Raw genomic sequence first — 19,231 nt, forward strand, 5'->3', positions numbered from 1 at the left:
GGAAGAATACCACATGTGACTTTTTCTTCTGTTACCTCCTGTGGCAGTTTTTCTTTCATTAATGTATTAACCAGATCAGCAAAGTTGAATGCTTCTTATTTTTGTAGAAACAAGTATAAAAAAGGCAGCAAGTAGCAATACTTCTCAGTCAGAGTCAGAGCACTAATCCCTCAAATTCAGAGGGATCAACATCCTACCTGACTTCCCTCCTTGGATCAACATCCTACCTGACTTCCCTCCTAGTATCGCAGAGCTCCTCTCACCAAGTCAGGTCATGATTTCAACACATGGTTAGTCAAGAATGCGCTCCGTGCCTATATGCTCTCTTTTTACTGAGTGTAATTGTTTATTTTCTTACTTGTTTTCTGTGCTCCCTCTTCTAATCCCTAAACATACAATCACATCCATCCTTCTTGCTGTTATTTTTGAGTTTTTCTCAAGGCTTTAGAGGGTAGAGATCCTTAATCCCACCCTCCATTACTGATTTAGGCCAACAGTTGATTGAAAACTGGAAAAAGTGCTATAGCAGTCTCCTACACTAGCCGGAGGCTTTTCACACTACTCAGAAAACACCATACATGGTGCTAAGGAAGGTTTCCTGGAAGCTTGCAGACCATATGCATTTGAGGAATGAATGCCTGCAGAGGGTTGACACATTCTTCAGTTCAAGACAACTGTCAGACATTCTCATTCACCAAATCTGACAAAGATGGAGGATTCATAACCAAACTTATCTAGATGTGTTCATGCACACAATCTGTCTTGCCCAATTAAAAAGAAAACACTTTTGTCATTTTCTACCACAATAGAGATGGAAAGCAAAAGAAAGACTGGGAAAGTGAGGTTAAACTGCTACCTACACACACACACACAAGCACGCACAGCCTAATCGTCCTCACATCTCATTAACTGTTCTCTCTGAAGATGTATACAGGCTGGCAAGAGACTTATTTCCAATTTGGCAGAGCCAAGAGCATCTTAATGGGCTTTGGAAAAAATGCCCAGCAGAATTTTTATATGGATATTTGCTGGGCTAGGGCTTTTAGAGTGGTATTCCCACATTCTCACTAAAGGTCTCATGTCATTCCATTATTTAGTGATTAGACATCTGGCTGCGAACAAATCTAAAATTACCCCCAAATTTATTTTGCATACCTACCCAACATGTAGAATAAATAAAAAATAGATCAGTGCAACAAACAGACTGTTGATTAAATACTTTTGTGACAATATGCAGAAATGTGACACCAGAAGATTAACCATAGAGTGTCACCACATTTTCTGTGCTATATTGTATCATTTAAAAATTTACTTACACCATTTGCAATCATTGAATCATTTGCAATTTCAACCAATTAAATCTGAGGCCCTAAATATACGTATATGAATACAAGATATTGTTGTTTTTAAGTCCCGATAAAGTACATCTTAGATGTTAATAAGTGATGTAAGATAGTTTATTTTAAGAGCTACGATGATGTCTGTGTCGAGAAAGCTCAAATGTTGACAATATTAACTGTGCTGCATCCAGAAGGTTCACAAGGGTCCTAAGATTCATTTAAGTACAAACAGCAAAGATCTCTGATATCTGCGTTGTGTTTAAGGGAATTGGGGAACTGCATGCATCTCACAACCTACAAACAGCCAAGTACAGATCAAAGTGATAAGCAGAGAGAGTTGCAGCATCAGGAATTCACATGAGGAAAAATTATGCTGGATTGTATAACAGCTAATAACTGTTTTGTTAAGAGAAATTAAATAATATTCTTTAAAAGGTGATACGGATGAACCCCAGAGGAAATTGTTATTCTTGAGAAAGGAAATATAAGACTTGGGCACTGCATTCATAAGAAATACAGCACAATCAAGTGATTTTGTTTCAAAAGCCGTAGCAAAGAGCAGAGCCCACCCATGAGAATCCACACCGCTCTGTGTAAGTAGATGTTGATATTAACAGCAAAGCCTCGGAGTAAGAGCTCTCTGGCAGGGCCTGACTGAAGCATTCAGGAGCTGTTGTGTTTATGAACCAAGGACTGACAATCAAGCAGCATTGTGTGTGTGTGTGTGTGACACTATAACTAACGTCTGACACGTGCACACAGCGGTGATCCTCACAGGCAGGCCGTATTGTTGGCTGACTGCTGTGTGACACACCAGGCAGGCAATGGTACATTGACAACATGGATACAAGAGCGGAGGAATCACAAGCTCAACCTGATGGAGTTTAGTGAAGCCTCCACCAGCTAGTTTTAGACATTTTTCAGATTCACATACAGCATTGTGTTTCGGAACCACTCTATCCTACCCACCTGCTCTTTGCAAAGAATACTGGCACTTTTCAGAGACATCTATTACTGTATGAAAACGAGTCTAAAGCCAGTAAGAATTTTCTTACTGGCCTCTACCACTCCTGTACTGTGAGCCAGCTGAAGCACTCAAGAGTCCTTAGGCCAAAAGATAAAGTAGCACTCTTTAATCAATGAAGTGGGTATTATGGTTGACCTCTACCCGAGTCAGCCAACTCTGTCAATTACATTATGTCTGCATCAGTGCCAAACAGTTGTTTAAATCATAGCATAAAACTATGTATGATGACAATTTGCCAAGCACAGGAGTCAGTATGACAGAAGTGTCACACTGCTGAGCGTGCATTATATGGCTTCATGGCGAAATTACGCGCATAAATCTGAGGATTCTGAGGCATGTTTCTGTTTTCTACCAGCGTAACATTTGTAATTGTGAGGGGTTATTAGTATTAGCCCAGCCTCTCTGTCACTGGAAACAAAATAACATATTGGGTAGTTATACACTGAGAAGCAAGCATAGAAAAAATACCTTCCCACAACAACTTTACAGATTTAGATTTTTTAAAAAATAGCGAAAGCCACAAAGAAATGACCTAGCCTTCTGGTTTAATCCTTGAAACATCAATTTGGGGTTTCTGCTCTGATGGTTTACCAGGTTCTTTATGTTCTGGATAAGTTTTGCGACTCTGGAGCCCATGAGACCCATTCAAACACTGCTGTAATATTTCAATAATGGATAGCTTGCAGAATTTAGATAGTAGCTGTGTAAATGTGCTTATTCAAAAGGGTCTGACAAAAATGCAAAGAAAGAAACCTCTATTCAGAATTCCACCAACAAACACACATAAATAAAAAAGGTGTATTTTTTATCTTTAGAAAAATTGCTGAATTTATTTAAGCTGTATGAGAATTATGTTTAATTAAAGTGTTGATTAAATAATTATCCTTTTTTTTATATGCAAAAACTAACATCTGTAAAACATATCTGTGTTTGTCACCTCTTAAATAATGTAGCTCCACTTGTCAGTGGCAGAGAGCTGTCAAACTAATTAGCTTGTGCAAATATGGAGCTTACAACCTGAGGTAGCCATCTCTGCATAAGAAATTAAACCTGTGTCTTTTGTATATAGAGGCATAGTGGTAGAATGACATAGCAAATGATGGAACCATAATTGGGTGCTTTCTGCTACCCCATCTCCTGAAGCCTATATCTAACTTCTGTTGTATTTATGCAAAGGTTATTTGGAGACAACAAAATCCAATTACACATAGTGCACAGGCTGTACATGACTTGTAATTAGGATTTGATCATGGCTCCAAAAAACATCTTGATCTATAATGTGGCCAACAGACCTCTGTCTCTGACTTCAACTTTCTGAAGTTCTGAGTAGACGAGGAATGTTACATGAGATCGAAGAATAAATACTGAGAACTCTACATAATCAAATAAGTGTGTCCAGGTATTTCCAAATAATTTCTAAAATGTTATCTGACACAATCTGAATTCTTATTATGGTAAATGGAACCCATCAAGTACTCCACGGAGGCGGAGGCCAACAAAAATTCTGGTCAAATACTGGACAGCTACATGATTTTCACTCCTGTAAGAACTGTTGAGTGAATTAAAATTTGTATTTTTGTACGAAGCGATCGTCCATCACAAACAATCACTTAACAACACTGATGACAAAAAATGAAAGGGGGCAACATCAGAAGCCACCACGGCTGTCTAGCTTCCTGTGCTCTTTCACATCAGAAACAAATGATGAAATAAAAATAACAGAGCAGCAGCACCGTATTACTGCTTTTAAGCATATCATGTAAGTGTTAAAGAAAAAAGACTCAGAAAAGACATTAATTATTCTAACCACAGTGTCTGGTCTTTTTATTTGAATAGTCTGCAGAAAATGTCTCCTTTTGAGTTGTTTATAAACTGAATATACTGTATGTTGCTACTGGAGCAGAATACATTTTCAAACAGTTTTCCTTCTTGCTTTAACATATTTTACTACAGCTCCTGATGCAGATATTCCTAGTGAATGTACTAACCTCTGTATTTTCTTAACATGCAAATTGTCCTATTTTTGTCTGCATTGTCTCATTAGCTGATACATTTTGAAAAAGGTCTGACTAGTCAATAACGGCACTAACTTCAAAATTTGCCACATAGAAAGTGATAATTGGTATAAGATGTATTCGTAAAGTAAGGATTCCTTACACACACACACGTTCAATCAGGAACAAAACTATCAGATTCGCATGCAGCCAGAGCCTTGTTAAAAGCAAATAAGGCGGCTCTATGATCATTACTGCCTGACACTGACAATTACAAATACTGTATCTCTATTTTGTCTGTAAGAGGCAATAGAGGGATTAACTTCAGGCCTCTCTGCTTCCCCTCTTCCCTCTCATGAAGCAGACTATGTTTACTGACTAATCTCCTTTCCAGCTTTGACCATAAATGTGATTACCACCACACAAGAGATAATAAAACCCCATATCTCTGCTGTACCAAAGAGCATGAATTAAAACCTAAGCTGTAGCCTTGAGGAATATCAAAAAGAAAGGGGGAAAAAGAAACTCACAGCAAATGGAGTATTTCGTGCTGAGTGCATACAGCCCCCTACTGGTAAACACCATTCACTATTTAGTAAAATACATCACAACAAGCTCCATGATTTTCTGTTGAATGGGAGCAACAGGTATGCAGCCACTTTCACAACATATCTGCTGGTGCCACTGTTGCAAAGTAAGTCTTTTGCTGTCTCCATTTAAGCAGCTCGATTTATAAATGATCTCAAATTTGGGCGACTGCAAATAAATTACATTCAGAGGTCTCACTGATTATTGGGCTTGTGGTGTTAAATGGGTTATCTATCAATTTGTAACCTGTGGGTGAAGTCACCTCTTTGAGGAGAGGAACACTTCTCTTTAATGGTCAAAAGGCTAAAAACAGATGAAAGGTAACAAGTGGGTTTTACCTGTTTTAGTGTGAATTAAGTTTGTGTGCTATTACCAACGCCAGTTCGGCCTCTAAAATGTAACATCTAAAACACCTGGAACAAATAGTTAACTAGATGGGGATTTTTACAGACACTTTGCAGAGTTACATGATCATTTTAGTTGTATTCTGGATTTTTAATCCAGTCTTTGGTGTCTACTTAATGGAAGATAATGAATGAAATGCAGCTTGCTGTGATTCATCATTAAGCGACATGGAAGTGGAGGGGATCATACTGACCCTTAAATAGCAAAAAATAAATAAATAAATAAATAATAATAATAATGATAATAATATGGTTCCATTCTACTGCAATGACATATCTTTGATTTATCAAAATACTTACAATAAACCCAACAAACATACCGACATATAGATTAAACTCAGACAAATGCTTTGACAAAGTGTATCTCATGAAACTGGCATGTTGCAAAAACAGACTCATACTTTTGATAATGCCCGGGTCGACTCTCTTCGGATCCTCTAATAAAACGGGATGTTAGTAACAGGGCGAATTAAAGGCTCAAAGGTTTGAGGAAGATGACATAGTTCAGTGTGGCGATCATCATCAAATTGTTTAATTTGAGGAGGGAAACAAGACATGACACGTGGTGAAGGAGGCGAAACGCAGTGATGACTTGTCAATTTCGCCTACCTGATATTTCCTGATGAGGTACATTGACGAGGCTGAATCCTTTAACGTTATAAGCTTGCCTAACCTCGCTACAGCTCCGCGCTTTGCTTTCACCAGCAGATGACAGGAACAGCACCGACAGAGTACATAAGGCGACTTGCAGCCTCCACATCGCATACATCAGTGAAATCCTTGATAATGTTTCACAGGGCAATACGAGCTCCGTCAGAAAAAAAAAGAAATCCAAAGGCTTAAAAGATTTCTCCAGTGAGCAGGATGTCAGGTGTTGTTTAAAAGAAAAACAGGGGGAAAAAAATCACTCCTCACTTTAGATACTGCACGTCCACCTCATTGCAAAAGCTTCGTATCTTCCCCTCGAAAAGAAAAAGAACCCGGCGAGTCCGATTGCTCCCAGCTTGAACGAAATCCTTTTGAAGACTACCTGGTGCTCTCTGTGCCAACAACTTCTCCCGCACACACAGCAGCCCTGTGTTCGTGTCAGTTGAGAAATGCAGCCGAGACACACGCTGCACAGCGAGCAGAGCGCACAAGGGCAGGGCAAAACATGGAGTGGAGTGGCTGCGACTTCAGCAGCTCGCATCCAGGGGCGCGTACTGTCCTCTGCCTTTATGCATCCTTGGTAATGCGCGCCATAGCACATTAGTGTGTGGACACATGTTGGAGGAGGCGCAGGGACCTGGAGGTAGTGTAGGCGAAATAGACCTACACTAACCGATCTGTAGCTAGTCCACAGACTCACAGAACCTTCAGTGTCTCTTCAGAACACCCAGAGGCTTTTTGGCACATACAATTGAATGTTGCCCTACACACACCACTCATTTGTGCTATTTTATATCTACTAATTATGTACCACTTTGCCTATTTGGATTTTTTTTTAAACTTAATTTAATAATTTTTAGGTCAGATCCCTGACAGATAGACAGTGTTTACTTGAGCTGTGTGAAATAACCTTCCTCCAAATAGCCTCTTTTTGCCTATTGTTGCCTAAATTACACAGCCTTTCATAGTGTTCTAATGTACAAAACCACAATGCTTTCAGTAGGGCAGAGGTGTTTGTGGGTCTTATATTTATGAAGATGATGCTACCTAATTTAACTTCACCGGCCATGAATAGTGTGCTACCTATGGCAGCACAGAACCCATACATCACATGATAACATCAAAGTGTGTCATTACTAAAACATGTTTCTTTTAAAAATGAGACACCTTTGTTGGAAGAGTAGGAAAAGTTTTCTTGTTATAATGAATAAAAAACAAGAAAAGTATCTGGTTATAATGTGAAAGATTTTCTCTTGAGAGTATAAAAGAAGACTGCAACACTCCCACAGTGTGTCTTTGTGGTTTTTGGAGCTACAGCTGGCTTGTTAAAACCAGCTTTAAAATGCACTGTAAAAGTGCAATTAGCCATAATTCAGGGCTGTGAAATGTTAAGGGAGACAAGCAGTGTTGCTAGTGCTAGACTGTAGAAATGGATAAGCATGTACTTCTAGGAAATAATAACATCTGAATTCCTTCAAGGCTAACATTATGAAGTGTTGCTCTTGCTACACAACATGAGATTCTTGTCAGTTCAGTTTGTGGACACTGTGAAGGATGCTGGGACAAAGTGATTAAAAATGTTGGATAAGTCCCTCAGCATCTATAGAAAGACAGCTGTCCCAGTGAAAACAAGTAATTCTTAATATCTCATTTTAAGTATTTTGATACTTTTGCATATTAGACAGTAGACATGCAGAGAGAGAGAGAGAGAGAGAGAGAGAGAGAGAGAGAGAGAGAGAAAGAGAGGGGATGCCATGCAACACAGGTGCTGGTCTGGGTCTTAGACCTCTGGGCCACCAGAGCATCCCAGTATCTCACTATAACAAAAAGGGGTTTTTCCCCTGTAACTACAAAATATATGGTGTCATAAATACTTCAGTCTTCAATCAGAGTTAGGTCTAACAATTTTAAAGTAGTTATAGTCAAACCTTATACATGAATAGTCAGCAGCAAGTGTATTATTCAAGTAACGTGAGTTCAGCTCCCTACAGTTCCTTTATCTGTTATTGAGTCCTTTGTTCTTTCCCAGAAGTTAAAAATGCTCAAACAGAAACATTCACAAAAATAAATCACATAATTAGCTCAGCTCAGTCAATGTCAATATGTTTACACAGCAAAATAATCTAGAGTAAGCCCTCTGCTCATAAATAAACCAGCCTTGTTAGTTTTTTGGGAATACTGGAGTAAAGGTAAGTAACACTAGTCTTCAGTCCAATGAAACTGCCCTGCACTCAGTCCCAGAAAAGCCTGTGATGTCACAGTTCCCGATGTGGGTAATGAATAAATATTGAGCAGATCAAATACAAAATGTAAACCATATGATGTTTCAGTTTATAGTCTGGTGGTGTGATATTTTACAAAATAATGTGATTTCACTTTACTAGAATAATGGCTGACTGTGCAAATTTGCAGGGCAAAGTTGGCCAATGGTGAACTGTGACCTGAGTCTGCCAGAGTCGGCCAGGAGGTTAAACCGAAACATGAGACACATGCATGAATTTGTCAGATGTACTGCATGGCAACTAAAGTGAACATGGAGACAAAGCACATACTCACAGAACAGAGGTGTAATATGATTGTACCTTTACCTTACATAGCTAGTCACTTCAGTTGCAGTGAAGTCAGCCTGGGGGTCTGGCTGTCTGGGATGGCTGATACTCTCAACAGGGGGGCGGACTGGACCTCCTCCTACAGGTGAATATGTGTGATCTTGCTTTGAATCTCCATGGGTTGATTAGAATTACCCAGCAAGGGTAAATTAATGGGCATGTGTCTGAATCACAGCTGCTTAAAGTGGCAGATCAACTCATTGTCCATGAGGATGAAATTTAGTCCAGTTTTAACAGAGGGCAAGACGGCTTTTCTGTTCTGCGCTTATCAGCTGCTCCAACAGTAAATTGAGACTTTGGGAAAATCGGAAAGTGAAATCCATAATCATCTGCTCCATGAAATCAATTTTACTTTCGTAAATTAGCTCCAAGAAGGGCCATGATGACGGAGCTAAGGAGTTTTCTCAAGAATAAATTTTGTAACGTACAGGCTTGGGCTTTGGTAAATTGATAATTTCACAGCAAAATCCACCCTTTGCCTACTTTTTCTCGTAAAATTTGATAGAAGTCATGCAATACTAGTGTGTCATACTGCCAACGAGCAATGTTGACAAAAACGAGCAAAAACACCCTTGCCTATAGGTCACCAAAAAGGTCTCACCTTAAGTGAGCTTTGTAAAACTGTTGTTGTCATTTCTGCCAAAGGAGGACTATGAGACACCACCATATCTATGTTACAAAACAGTGCACCTACAACATGTTAGCTAGACTCTGAAAAAGACAAATTTCAGTGGAAGATGAGCGCAGCTGTTAGGTCAGAAATTACTCAGTAGTGGTTCTCATGTGAGAGATAATCTTTGGGCCAGCGTTGTGGATTCATGGTGTTGAATTTAGAGCTCTCATATAGTTCACTTAATGCACATTTTCTTAACCTGCTGCAACTTTTTGTCACAGTCATCAATGTGGTTTTAATTGTGATATCACTGTAACCACTGCTGGAAGGTTAATACAGTATGGAGGACCAAAACTGTCTTATTTTATGGTTGTTTTTCACTAATAGCACAGCAGTATAATGTGTTATTTAGAAGTATGTATTAAATATTTTTGTAAGATTATTGAATTAAAAAATCTGTTTAAAAGAGTTTAAATCATGATGATAATAACAATCTCAGTCTAGTAGACATTTTGCCCCAATCAGTGATGCAGAGTTCAAAATCAAAAAAAGAAATCAAAGAAAGAACAATTAATAACTGTACTCCAGCTATCATTATTTGTAATATATTTAAGAAATGTTATGAAAACCTTTTTAAAGAAAAAATGTGACATAACACAATAAAATAACAACTCTATTGTGAATTCAAAAGACAAACTTAGGTCAAATAATGTGGAAAATGTCCCTCTATTTGGAAAATTATATGGGATCTACCATAAGAACAAAAGATCTCTGTAGGCCTAAATCAGACTGAGGATATTACTCCTCTGTGTCAGATCTGGACATTATCTTCAGGCTGCAGGGGAAGACAGACTCAGTCATTTGTGTGATCTAAATGAAATGGAAAATGAAATTAATTTTGCTTCATATTATTCTTTTTATACAAGGCCTTTGTTTAATAAGATTTAGAGGGAAATCAGTTTTTGCCTACGGATTGTGAAAAGCAGCAGTGACTGAAAATGAAACATTTGGTGATTATTTAGAGATGGCTCAGGAACTTATTTTTCTCTTTTGAACAATTGTGACTAAATTAATTTATCTATTTCCTCCATTTGGGAAGTTACTCTATATTGTTTAACTTTGTTATGTGTTAAATATTTTTCCTCAGGGATTGTGACTAAAATTTACTAATTAAGTAATTAAATTAAATACAACAAAAATAATTGAGAAAAATAAATAAAGATTAGCAAAATGACAGCTTGTCCCAATAACCCAATAATACAGCACCTGTCATGTTACATCAATATATACATTTCGGGGATCAAGAATAAAGTAAACAGAAAACAACCGTTATACTTTTTTACAAAAAGCAATAGATGGTCTATGTCAGGACACTAAGGGTTTTAAAGTACCTTAATTGCCTCCATCAGCTGTGTGTCACAACCACTGCTGTTGTAGTGTTAGTGAGGGGGACAAATCACTGATAATTACAACAATAATTAACTTCCAGTAGTTTGTAACACCGGCATGCACCTGTTGCTTTCACCTCATGCAGCATCTTTGTCTCACATCTCTCCTTCCGTACCGGCCCCCCAAACTCACCCACGCCCCCCTGGGGAGGATCACCTCACAGTCTTAACACCTCTGGTCTATGTCAAACTGCTGTAGCTTCAGTTTTTAAGGAGATTGAGTATTTACATCTCTCATTTACTTGGACAGTAGGGAGTCTTATTTTACTTTACACCACTTTAGTTACCAAAATAAGGTATAATGACAATAACTGTTTTTATATGTTTTTTGTTTGAATGATCAGCCCAAATTACCCCACACTGATATTCCTTGATGGCATCCAAGGTGTATCTCTGTTTTTGGGCTCTATTCAATTATCTATTCTATTTAGGAAGGCAATGCCAGTCAGGCATAAAAGTCCAAGATCAAATGTGTTTTCCCCTTTTACCACTGGTTTCATCTGCACAGCACTGTAATAGCCCTGCTCAGCTAATAAGGCCTTGCTAATGAGGCCAAGAGATGATGGCCAGAAGGTGATCCCGCTAGTGGATCGATAGCTCACCACGAGGAGTCAGCACAGGGTTCATCATGACTCATACTCAATGCACCACAGGGAAAACTGAGCTTTCACTAGCTGAGCCTGCTGCTCCACAGAACAGAAATTGTTAATTGTCAGAAATTTGATTTCACCTTTTTTATGGGATATTAATGGGATATTAATGTTCCAAAGTTTTATTTTAACTTTGAATCCATAACAAGACAGATGGAGAGACAGATAGACCTAAAGATAGATCAACCCAATCGATCAAAATCAATAGATAGAGGATCTACACACAAGCCACCAAGAAGACAAACAGCTGACTGACGCCATTACCTTATACTTTGGCTGGATGGATGAATGAATGGATGGATAAGGACATCTCACTGATAGATCTCCATGGATCTCACAGGAAAAGAACCATTTCAATCATGTCCTTGAAATAATTAAAAGTCAGAGCTTAAAGGGGGTAGAATCAGGGGAAACAAAACTGTTGTTATTTTCCCTTTTTAAAGATCACCTATGGCCAATTCTTACTTAACTGTTTACTTACATGTAAAAAACCCAGGTTGCATTAGAATTAAAAAGCACAACTCAAAGTATTAAAGGAAATAAGGAAACAATTATATACAAGTGTTTGCTGTAATGGTGAATTACTGCAAGGTTTAAACAGTGTGGCAAGCAATGTCATAGCTTGTATGTGAGGCACAGTGTAAGCAGCTGAAGAATAAGGTCACTTTGTTCACATTAGCACAGCAAGCAAGTTGATGAATAATTAATCATATACTTATAATTCATTTAAAACAGATATGTGCAATTATTTTTCAGATAGAAGACCTTGGCTTTTTGATGCCTGTATTGAAAACAAAAATATCCAAGCAAACAAAGCGAGGGAGGGTTGAGAATACACATAGGGTGTTTTTTTTTTTACTTTACTGTCAAACACATTTAAACATAACTGTTATCCATTGACAGTAACATCAAAAGAGTTGAAAATATGTAGTCCCACTAATTGTTTGTGTTTGTTTACATTTTTGCATGTTTTAAAACAAAAGAAACCATTTGGTGTTATAACCATGAAAAATCTTGTGTGTTGGGACAAAAACTTACATCCATCCATCTATTGATTTTACTTCACTTATCCAAGAACATGCCATGGTAGCAGCAGACTAGAGAAACAGAGGCTAACAAACAGAGTAGCCCAGTCGTCCTTTTCCTCAGCCAATGTCCTCCAGCTTCTGCTCTGTGATATCGGCACTCCCAGACCCTGTAATCCCCGGATATAATATACCTCTAGCAAGTCCCAGGGCCTCCTTCCTGTTCATTATACCTGGAATATCTCCACATGGAGGAGTCATTGAGATACCCTATTCATTGCCCAAATCATCAACAGACTTTTTTTTAAACTGATGGAGCAGTAATTCAGGCCCCTTATCCTATCTCTACAGGCGAACCAAGACACCCTTCCAGGAGAATCTTATCTTTTCAGGCACAACCCAAAGTTGAAAAGCCACACTGAGATAGAAAATCATAGAGAAAAAAACAGGTTAAAATGCCAATATCTAGCTGTAAAGTTTCATCACATCTCATACAATGGCCTTCATTTTGTAAATTATTTGGTGCTCTTCTTCTGTTGGGGATGCACCATGGAGTTTAGCAACTTTCAAAAAGTAAAATATTCCGATAGTATAACTTAAAGGTGGATCCTGAGCGATGAATGTCTGGCGAATTGTAGTGCTACACGTAAATAGGGGAAAAGTATAGTAAGAAAGATAAATGCAATTCACATCATCCATCACCACCGCTCTTGTGTTTTGAAAATGCAGTAAACAAATAATGTGCTATGGCCATAGCCATGGATGTAATAAGAGTTCTTATACAGTAATATATCTATGGCCATAGCACTAGAACACCATTTCAAGCTTTATTCTGATTAGTTGTTTTTTTAGATTGTAGCAGGAGTTGCATTGTGAGTTTGGTCCTCAATTTCTGACACAGTCAGGGTTTTGACGAAGACGGTCTTCAGTCATCAACGCTCTAAATCATTAGGATGTAGTATCAATGCCAGGTACTTTGTATGTTGAAAATACTTTTTCCGCCAGTATATATAGCTATATAAATACTGGAATTCTCACCATATTGTTTATATTTACATATGGGCATGTCCAATTAAACAATTCAGATGTATTTTATATATTTTAGTAATAACCGTAACAAAGCAGTGTACACTGAAGAATGAAAAGTGATTTAAAAAGAATTGAATATATTCCGAGAAGTCTGCACTGGCTAACGATTTCAAATGTGAAGACACAATCAATAAAGTGCATGCTGGCTCAAATGTTAAATCACAGTATGCCCATTCCTTAATCATTTTCACACAACATGGAAAAGGTCATGTCAGCGTAGCATCAATCCATTGTTGACAGGTATTTGGAATAAACAAGCAGACCAGCATCACCCATTATTCCAACAAATCTCTTAGTTTTGGATTAGGCTTTGGTTGAGAGTACCAGACACATGAACTTCACCACCGACATTAAAATAAAGAGCACCAGAAACTGTAAGTATTCACATAAAACTACCTAATAAGAACATCTAATCCAAACAACCATCCAAGTAGGTTGCATCTAATACAAATTGGGCTTTTCCCCCTGCATATGCTTTGTATTTACACTGTTATTAAAATCAAATGTGCCAGGTTAACATGCCGTGATGTCAGTGCAAGTTTGTTTCCTCTGATCCTTATCAGAACACTTTCTCTGATATCCATTTACGCCTTGGTTATTTATTCAAATTGTTGCAGTGTGAGCAATTTTTATGTATCATACATAATTCAAAATAGTTTCAGGTGGTTGTTTTCCTGGTATTAAAATTGTTTTGAGCTAATTAATGATGTCCTAAGGCTTAGTAATTAGGCATCTGAATCTTATTGTAAATAGGGTCTGATGACTTACAGGAAATGTGAGGATGAAAAGTAATCATCATAACATCAAAATTAGTTGCTTAATATATGAGCTAATGTTCTGTTGCCCAAGATGTTAGATATTATACAGGACTTGTTGATCACAAGTGGAGCACATCTTACATTTCACTGCATGATGTGCATTTTTGTATAACATGATTTGAAACCCCAGAGATCCCTAGCCAAATAAGAAATCAGGCTCTCCACAGATTTTACACACCAGGTTCAGTTTACTCCTCATGGGGAGTACTGCTCAGCCTGCTACAACATTTTGCACATTTGAAAGACATTTAACAAGCAGGGAGGGTTTAATGAAAGACACTATTGTATTGCAGGAAATGTGAGATCCAGTGTTTTGGGAGCTTGACCAATACTAGGGACTCAAACTCAGGATATCATGGCCTCTGTCACTTGAGTCAGCGTTGGTTGGGGCTGACGACTACAATTTTGAAAATTAAAAAAAAATCCGGGGGTGTGGCGTTAGAAAGAAGTGAGTTTACCAGACCTCTGTAGTTCCTCATCTCTGCTTGAGGCTAGCTCCTCAAGGCTACATTAGCCGCTACTAGCAAAACACCCCCGAATCTCAGACCAAACTGTCTGCGGTTGATTTGCATTGTGGGTAATGTAGGCGCCAGGTTCTGACAAGGAAGAAGAATGTGTGGAATAAAAAAGATGATATCTCTGGTCCTGCTGCATTGATTTTGATCCTTTGTTTTTTAAACTGTCCATCTTGAGTTCGACAGTGTTATAGGAGTGCTGCTAAGGAGCAAGGAGCAATGCTAAGTAAGTGGAGTAGTAAGTGGAGTACCTCAAAGTAAAACAGCGTTATATCTAAAACAATTTCTTCATTACAAACTTCATTTCCAGTAGCAGAAAAACTGATGATTAACATACAGTATGACATGCTGTCAAAAATGTAGCCAACATACGGGTTATGACTGCTCTTACATCAGTAATGTAAACTATAACCTATGTTTACCTCCAGGACATCTTCAGTGCAAAGCTAATGCAGTAGCACAATTACCATGATAACCACTGAGCAGACGACAACATTCCATCAGCAATGAGTCAGTACTCAACTATCTTACATATAATTATTGCAAATGTAAAATAGTAAAAGTTTTAAGTAGGAAAATGACAGTGTGTAAAGGGCAAAAATATTCATAGATGAATAGATTTTGTTGCAAGTTCTCTCCACGGGGTGTAGTCTGAACACCAGGATAACACTTCTTTCTTGAAGGTTAGGCTTCAATTTTTTCAAGTCTATCTTAACACAGCACTCACAAGCTATATTCACGATGAAAGAGTTGTTGGTTGCTGTAATCATTCCTCCTGTCAATGCTGGCTGTAAGGCTTTACCTTTGTACAGTGACTACATAGAAATGGAAGAAATGGGGTCAAATTCAGAGTCACTGTTCTGTGCAAAAATGCATTCAACAGCAGCCGAGGCTTATAAGAGGCTTCAGCAGTCTAAGTTAGCAAATTGAGGTGGGTTATCACCTGGCAAACGTGTGTAGGTTTATTTTCTGTGTTTAATCCTGGGAATACACCTAAATGCAACTACCAGAAAGCAGTGGTGGAAGAAGTACTCAGACCTTCTACTTAAGTAAAAGTAGTAATACAGTACTTAAGAACTTGAGTCTGCCACAGTTAAGCAAGGAAACACTGTGCGGAAACACAAAAAACTGTAAATGTAGAGAATACCCACTTGATTTGGCTAACTCAGACTGCTGAAGTCTCATATTAGCTTCAGCTGAACTTTATAATCAATTTTTCCATGGAACAAGGACTGGGGATTTTGTTTAGTGTACAGTGAAGTCGCTCTACAAGGGTTTCGCTTAACGGCCAGTAAGGAGAGGAGGGATGATTACAGCAACTAATACCTCTTTCAACATTTGGAATGTGAATATTAAGATAGACTTCAAAAGATTTTAGACTGATGTTAGACTGACTTTTGCTCTAGATTGGTAGACAAATACAGTACTACAGCGAGAAGCAGGGCAGATGTTTCACAGTACCATGGTGCCGTAGTAGGTGTACGGCAACAACTGTTGCTCTCCTTGAAGATATAAAGTCCTGGAATAATTAGGATAATTAGATAATTAATCAATGCATTATCAGAAGAAGAAATCCATTCTGCTGTATTGTAGAAAAGGTTTTAGTCGTAGTCATCTGGACACTGTTTTCAGAATCAAGACGTTTCGGCTCCCATCCGGAAGTCATTCTCAATTTTTTCACAATAGAACACTCCTGGACGAATGAGGGACTACACCATCTTATTCTGCTGTATTATTCTGCTCTAGTACACTGGGTAGACAATCTGTCGGTTTTGGCATGGTACATAGCAATAATTTCAATCTTTATGCTCCACTTTGTACTACAAGGGATTCAAGTGGCTGCCAAAGCAGTCTAAAGCTATATTTCACCTAATATGTATCCTTTTTGTATCAAATAGAATCAAAAAGAAGTTTTGTCTTCACAGAGATGAGCCTCTGCGGTTTTTGAATGTACATCTTCTGCTGTAGATACAAAGTGGTGAGCTGGCTTTTAGTGCAGTCAAGTGCAGTAAAGCCAAAGCAATAACAGTATTAAAAAGCTAACTACATGCCAAACATGTGGCAGACAAGCTGTGTAAAAGCAAAGGTGAATACTAGCATTGCTGTTTTTTCACAGATTGCCTGTGAAGAGGTGAACGCTGACAATTTACTTGCCTCTCCAACGCCTGATATGAGCTTTATAGATGCCAGCCACCTCAGGATAGAAGCTGTTTCAAAGACGATAGCTCATCAAAATGAGTGACAAGTGTTGGGGTAGGAATTTGACCAAGGGTGGAGGAATGCAGGACTAACATGCATCCTGCCTCTAGGCATACAAAAAAGTTGCATTTTGTAGCATTTTAAATCTGAGATTGCCATGCTTTTTGTCTGATCCAGAGGTTTGGGTTTGTAATTAAAAAAACAACAAACAAAACAAAAACCAAAAAACTAAATTTTATTCAGTTGTGACAGTTTACTTGTTTTCACAAAACCAGTTAAGTCAGCAGATTAGATTAATCAAGGAGATTAGTAGGAGAATGATCTTAAACATGAACACACACACACACACACACACACACACACACACACACACACACACACACACACACTCCTATATTACCAACAGTGGACTATCATTTAACACACACCAAGTGTCGACCTCTGTTTCTGGTCATTTTGAAAAAAACAAAAATAGAAATCTGGACCAATAACGTTACTCTGTCAGTCATCGTATCAAACCCGCCCCATATTAGATAAATGGCTGTGATTGGCCAAATCCAGGATGGGTGGAAATCTCTTTGAATGGGAGTGGGGCCAGACGTACCTGCCAGAGCAAATGAAACATGAGCTCGGCGGATTTGTCTGGTTCCCAGGCTAATGGATCGACATTCACACTCCAACATGTATGAAAACTAAGAAATAAGCAAAATTAATAATACTTATGAAAAAATGTTAATCTTAACTAAATCATTCAATAATTATTCTTCAAACATGATTTATTACAAAATATAAAGGCTCAGATTAAGTGGATGCCTTAACCATTTTCAAGCTTGATACTGTATTAAAATGAAGGGCTACCCAGAAGGCAGGGGAGTAATAAGTACTTTAAAATCAAAAAAAGAAAAAAAAAAGAAATAATCAGGATAAAATTTGGAATAAAATGGTCAGCAGCAAGATCCGTTCTTTTAATTTTAATAATAAGACTTTTACTAGAACTTTGAAAAGGTTCAGTCCCCAAAACTTCCCTTGACCAGTCATGAACACGGTATTCCTGAAAACAAATTATTAAGTTAATACTATATTGTTCATCTATTTATAGAAGCTTTAATCTATTTTTTATATGAACAATGAATCACATATGTGCTGCACACAGTGACAAACCCATGGAGAATTATTATTAGCAGTTAATAACAATTATTATTATTATCAACTCCATGGGGCTATATATCATCTTTCAGCTCATTGTTTTGGTTTTCTGGCCCACAACTTTACTATTTTAATTTAATTATTTAAAAAAAAAGATTGCATGCTACCTGCCCAGCGCCAAACAGCAGACAGACACAGTTGGGAAATAGCTGGTCAACATAGTGGAGCATTTAACAGCTGTAGAGAAAGATTTTTCTCCATATATTTAGTGGAGACCAAAAACAGAGCTAAAAGGAGATGGAATATTGGACTCACCAGAAAAAATTAATGCTAGAGTTGCTCTGTTTGATGTGTAAATAAGCAACTGTTTGCGAACAAGTTTGCTATAACAACTTTAAAAGGTGTGAGTGTTGTGTTTTAAGTTTGTTTCCACTGCCCCCAAGTGGCCAAAAAATATTTTGGTCCACTTTGTTATATAGGTCACCATCAGTACTATGCTGATTAATGCAAATGCTTGTTTTTGTCCTTTGAAACTTAAGTTTATCTCTTTTGTGACATCAAAATATGTACTACATCTATGTGTATTTTGTCCTTCTAGCATAATTTTATATAAGTGGTTCAGCTGCAGCAAATTGTACCAATAACACGTAAACATGAATAAAGCCATTTGTTCCTGTTAACTTGTCACACAGACAAATTAATCCACACTAAAATGGCAGGTTTTATGGACTCAGTTAGGCTGTATTTGTATGCAGTGTAAATGTACATAACTCCGACAGAGCTTAAGTGCAGTTATTCATCATGAAATGATTTTCTGTCTGTAAATTTATTTATGTGTTTTAATAATGGATAAAGGGGAAATGTGTCAGGCTGAGATATGGTCCTATAGGTGCCAAATCTTTAAGCTGCAGTTTATACACTTTGGGCTTTACTGAGCTCTTGAGCTAAGCCAGAGAAGACTACTAAAACAAATTTTTTTTAGCACAACACACTTCATCCTGGAGTAGCAGGAGAAGATACGCAGCCTCCTGCAAGATGGAATTCATATTCATTACTTCAGCACTTGAAGTGATGACTATGATGACATTGATTTACGTCCACAAGACACTGCTCATTAC

The 19,231-nt window shown here is 37.9% G+C and overlaps 1 protein-coding gene across 6 annotated transcripts in view; it reads right to left on the minus strand.

The window, feature by feature from the left end:
* gpc6a (glypican 6a) overlaps positions 1-19,231 on the minus strand; it is a 238,289-nt gene that overhangs the window by 140,835 nt on the left and 78,223 nt on the right. Inside the window, exon 1 of one of the 6 annotated variants that reach the window (XM_044193699.1) lies at positions 5,963-6,714. The exons of 3 other annotated variants lie outside the window; for them this stretch is intronic. In XM_044193699.1, the coding sequence (XP_044049634.1) occupies positions 5,963-6,122 (160 nt within the window). In that variant the 5' untranslated portion in view covers positions 6,123-6,714. Of the gene's footprint in view, positions 1-5,962; positions 6,715-19,231 lie in introns of those variants that run through there. 2 more of the 6 variants (XM_044193716.1, XM_044193726.1) reach the window with 2 other exon arrangements.

This window comes from Siniperca chuatsi, linkage group LG1 (genome assembly GCF_020085105.1).
Source record: "Siniperca chuatsi isolate FFG_IHB_CAS linkage group LG1, ASM2008510v1, whole genome shotgun sequence".
Classification (NCBI taxonomy): Eukaryota; Metazoa; Chordata; class Actinopteri; order Centrarchiformes; family Sinipercidae; genus Siniperca; species Siniperca chuatsi.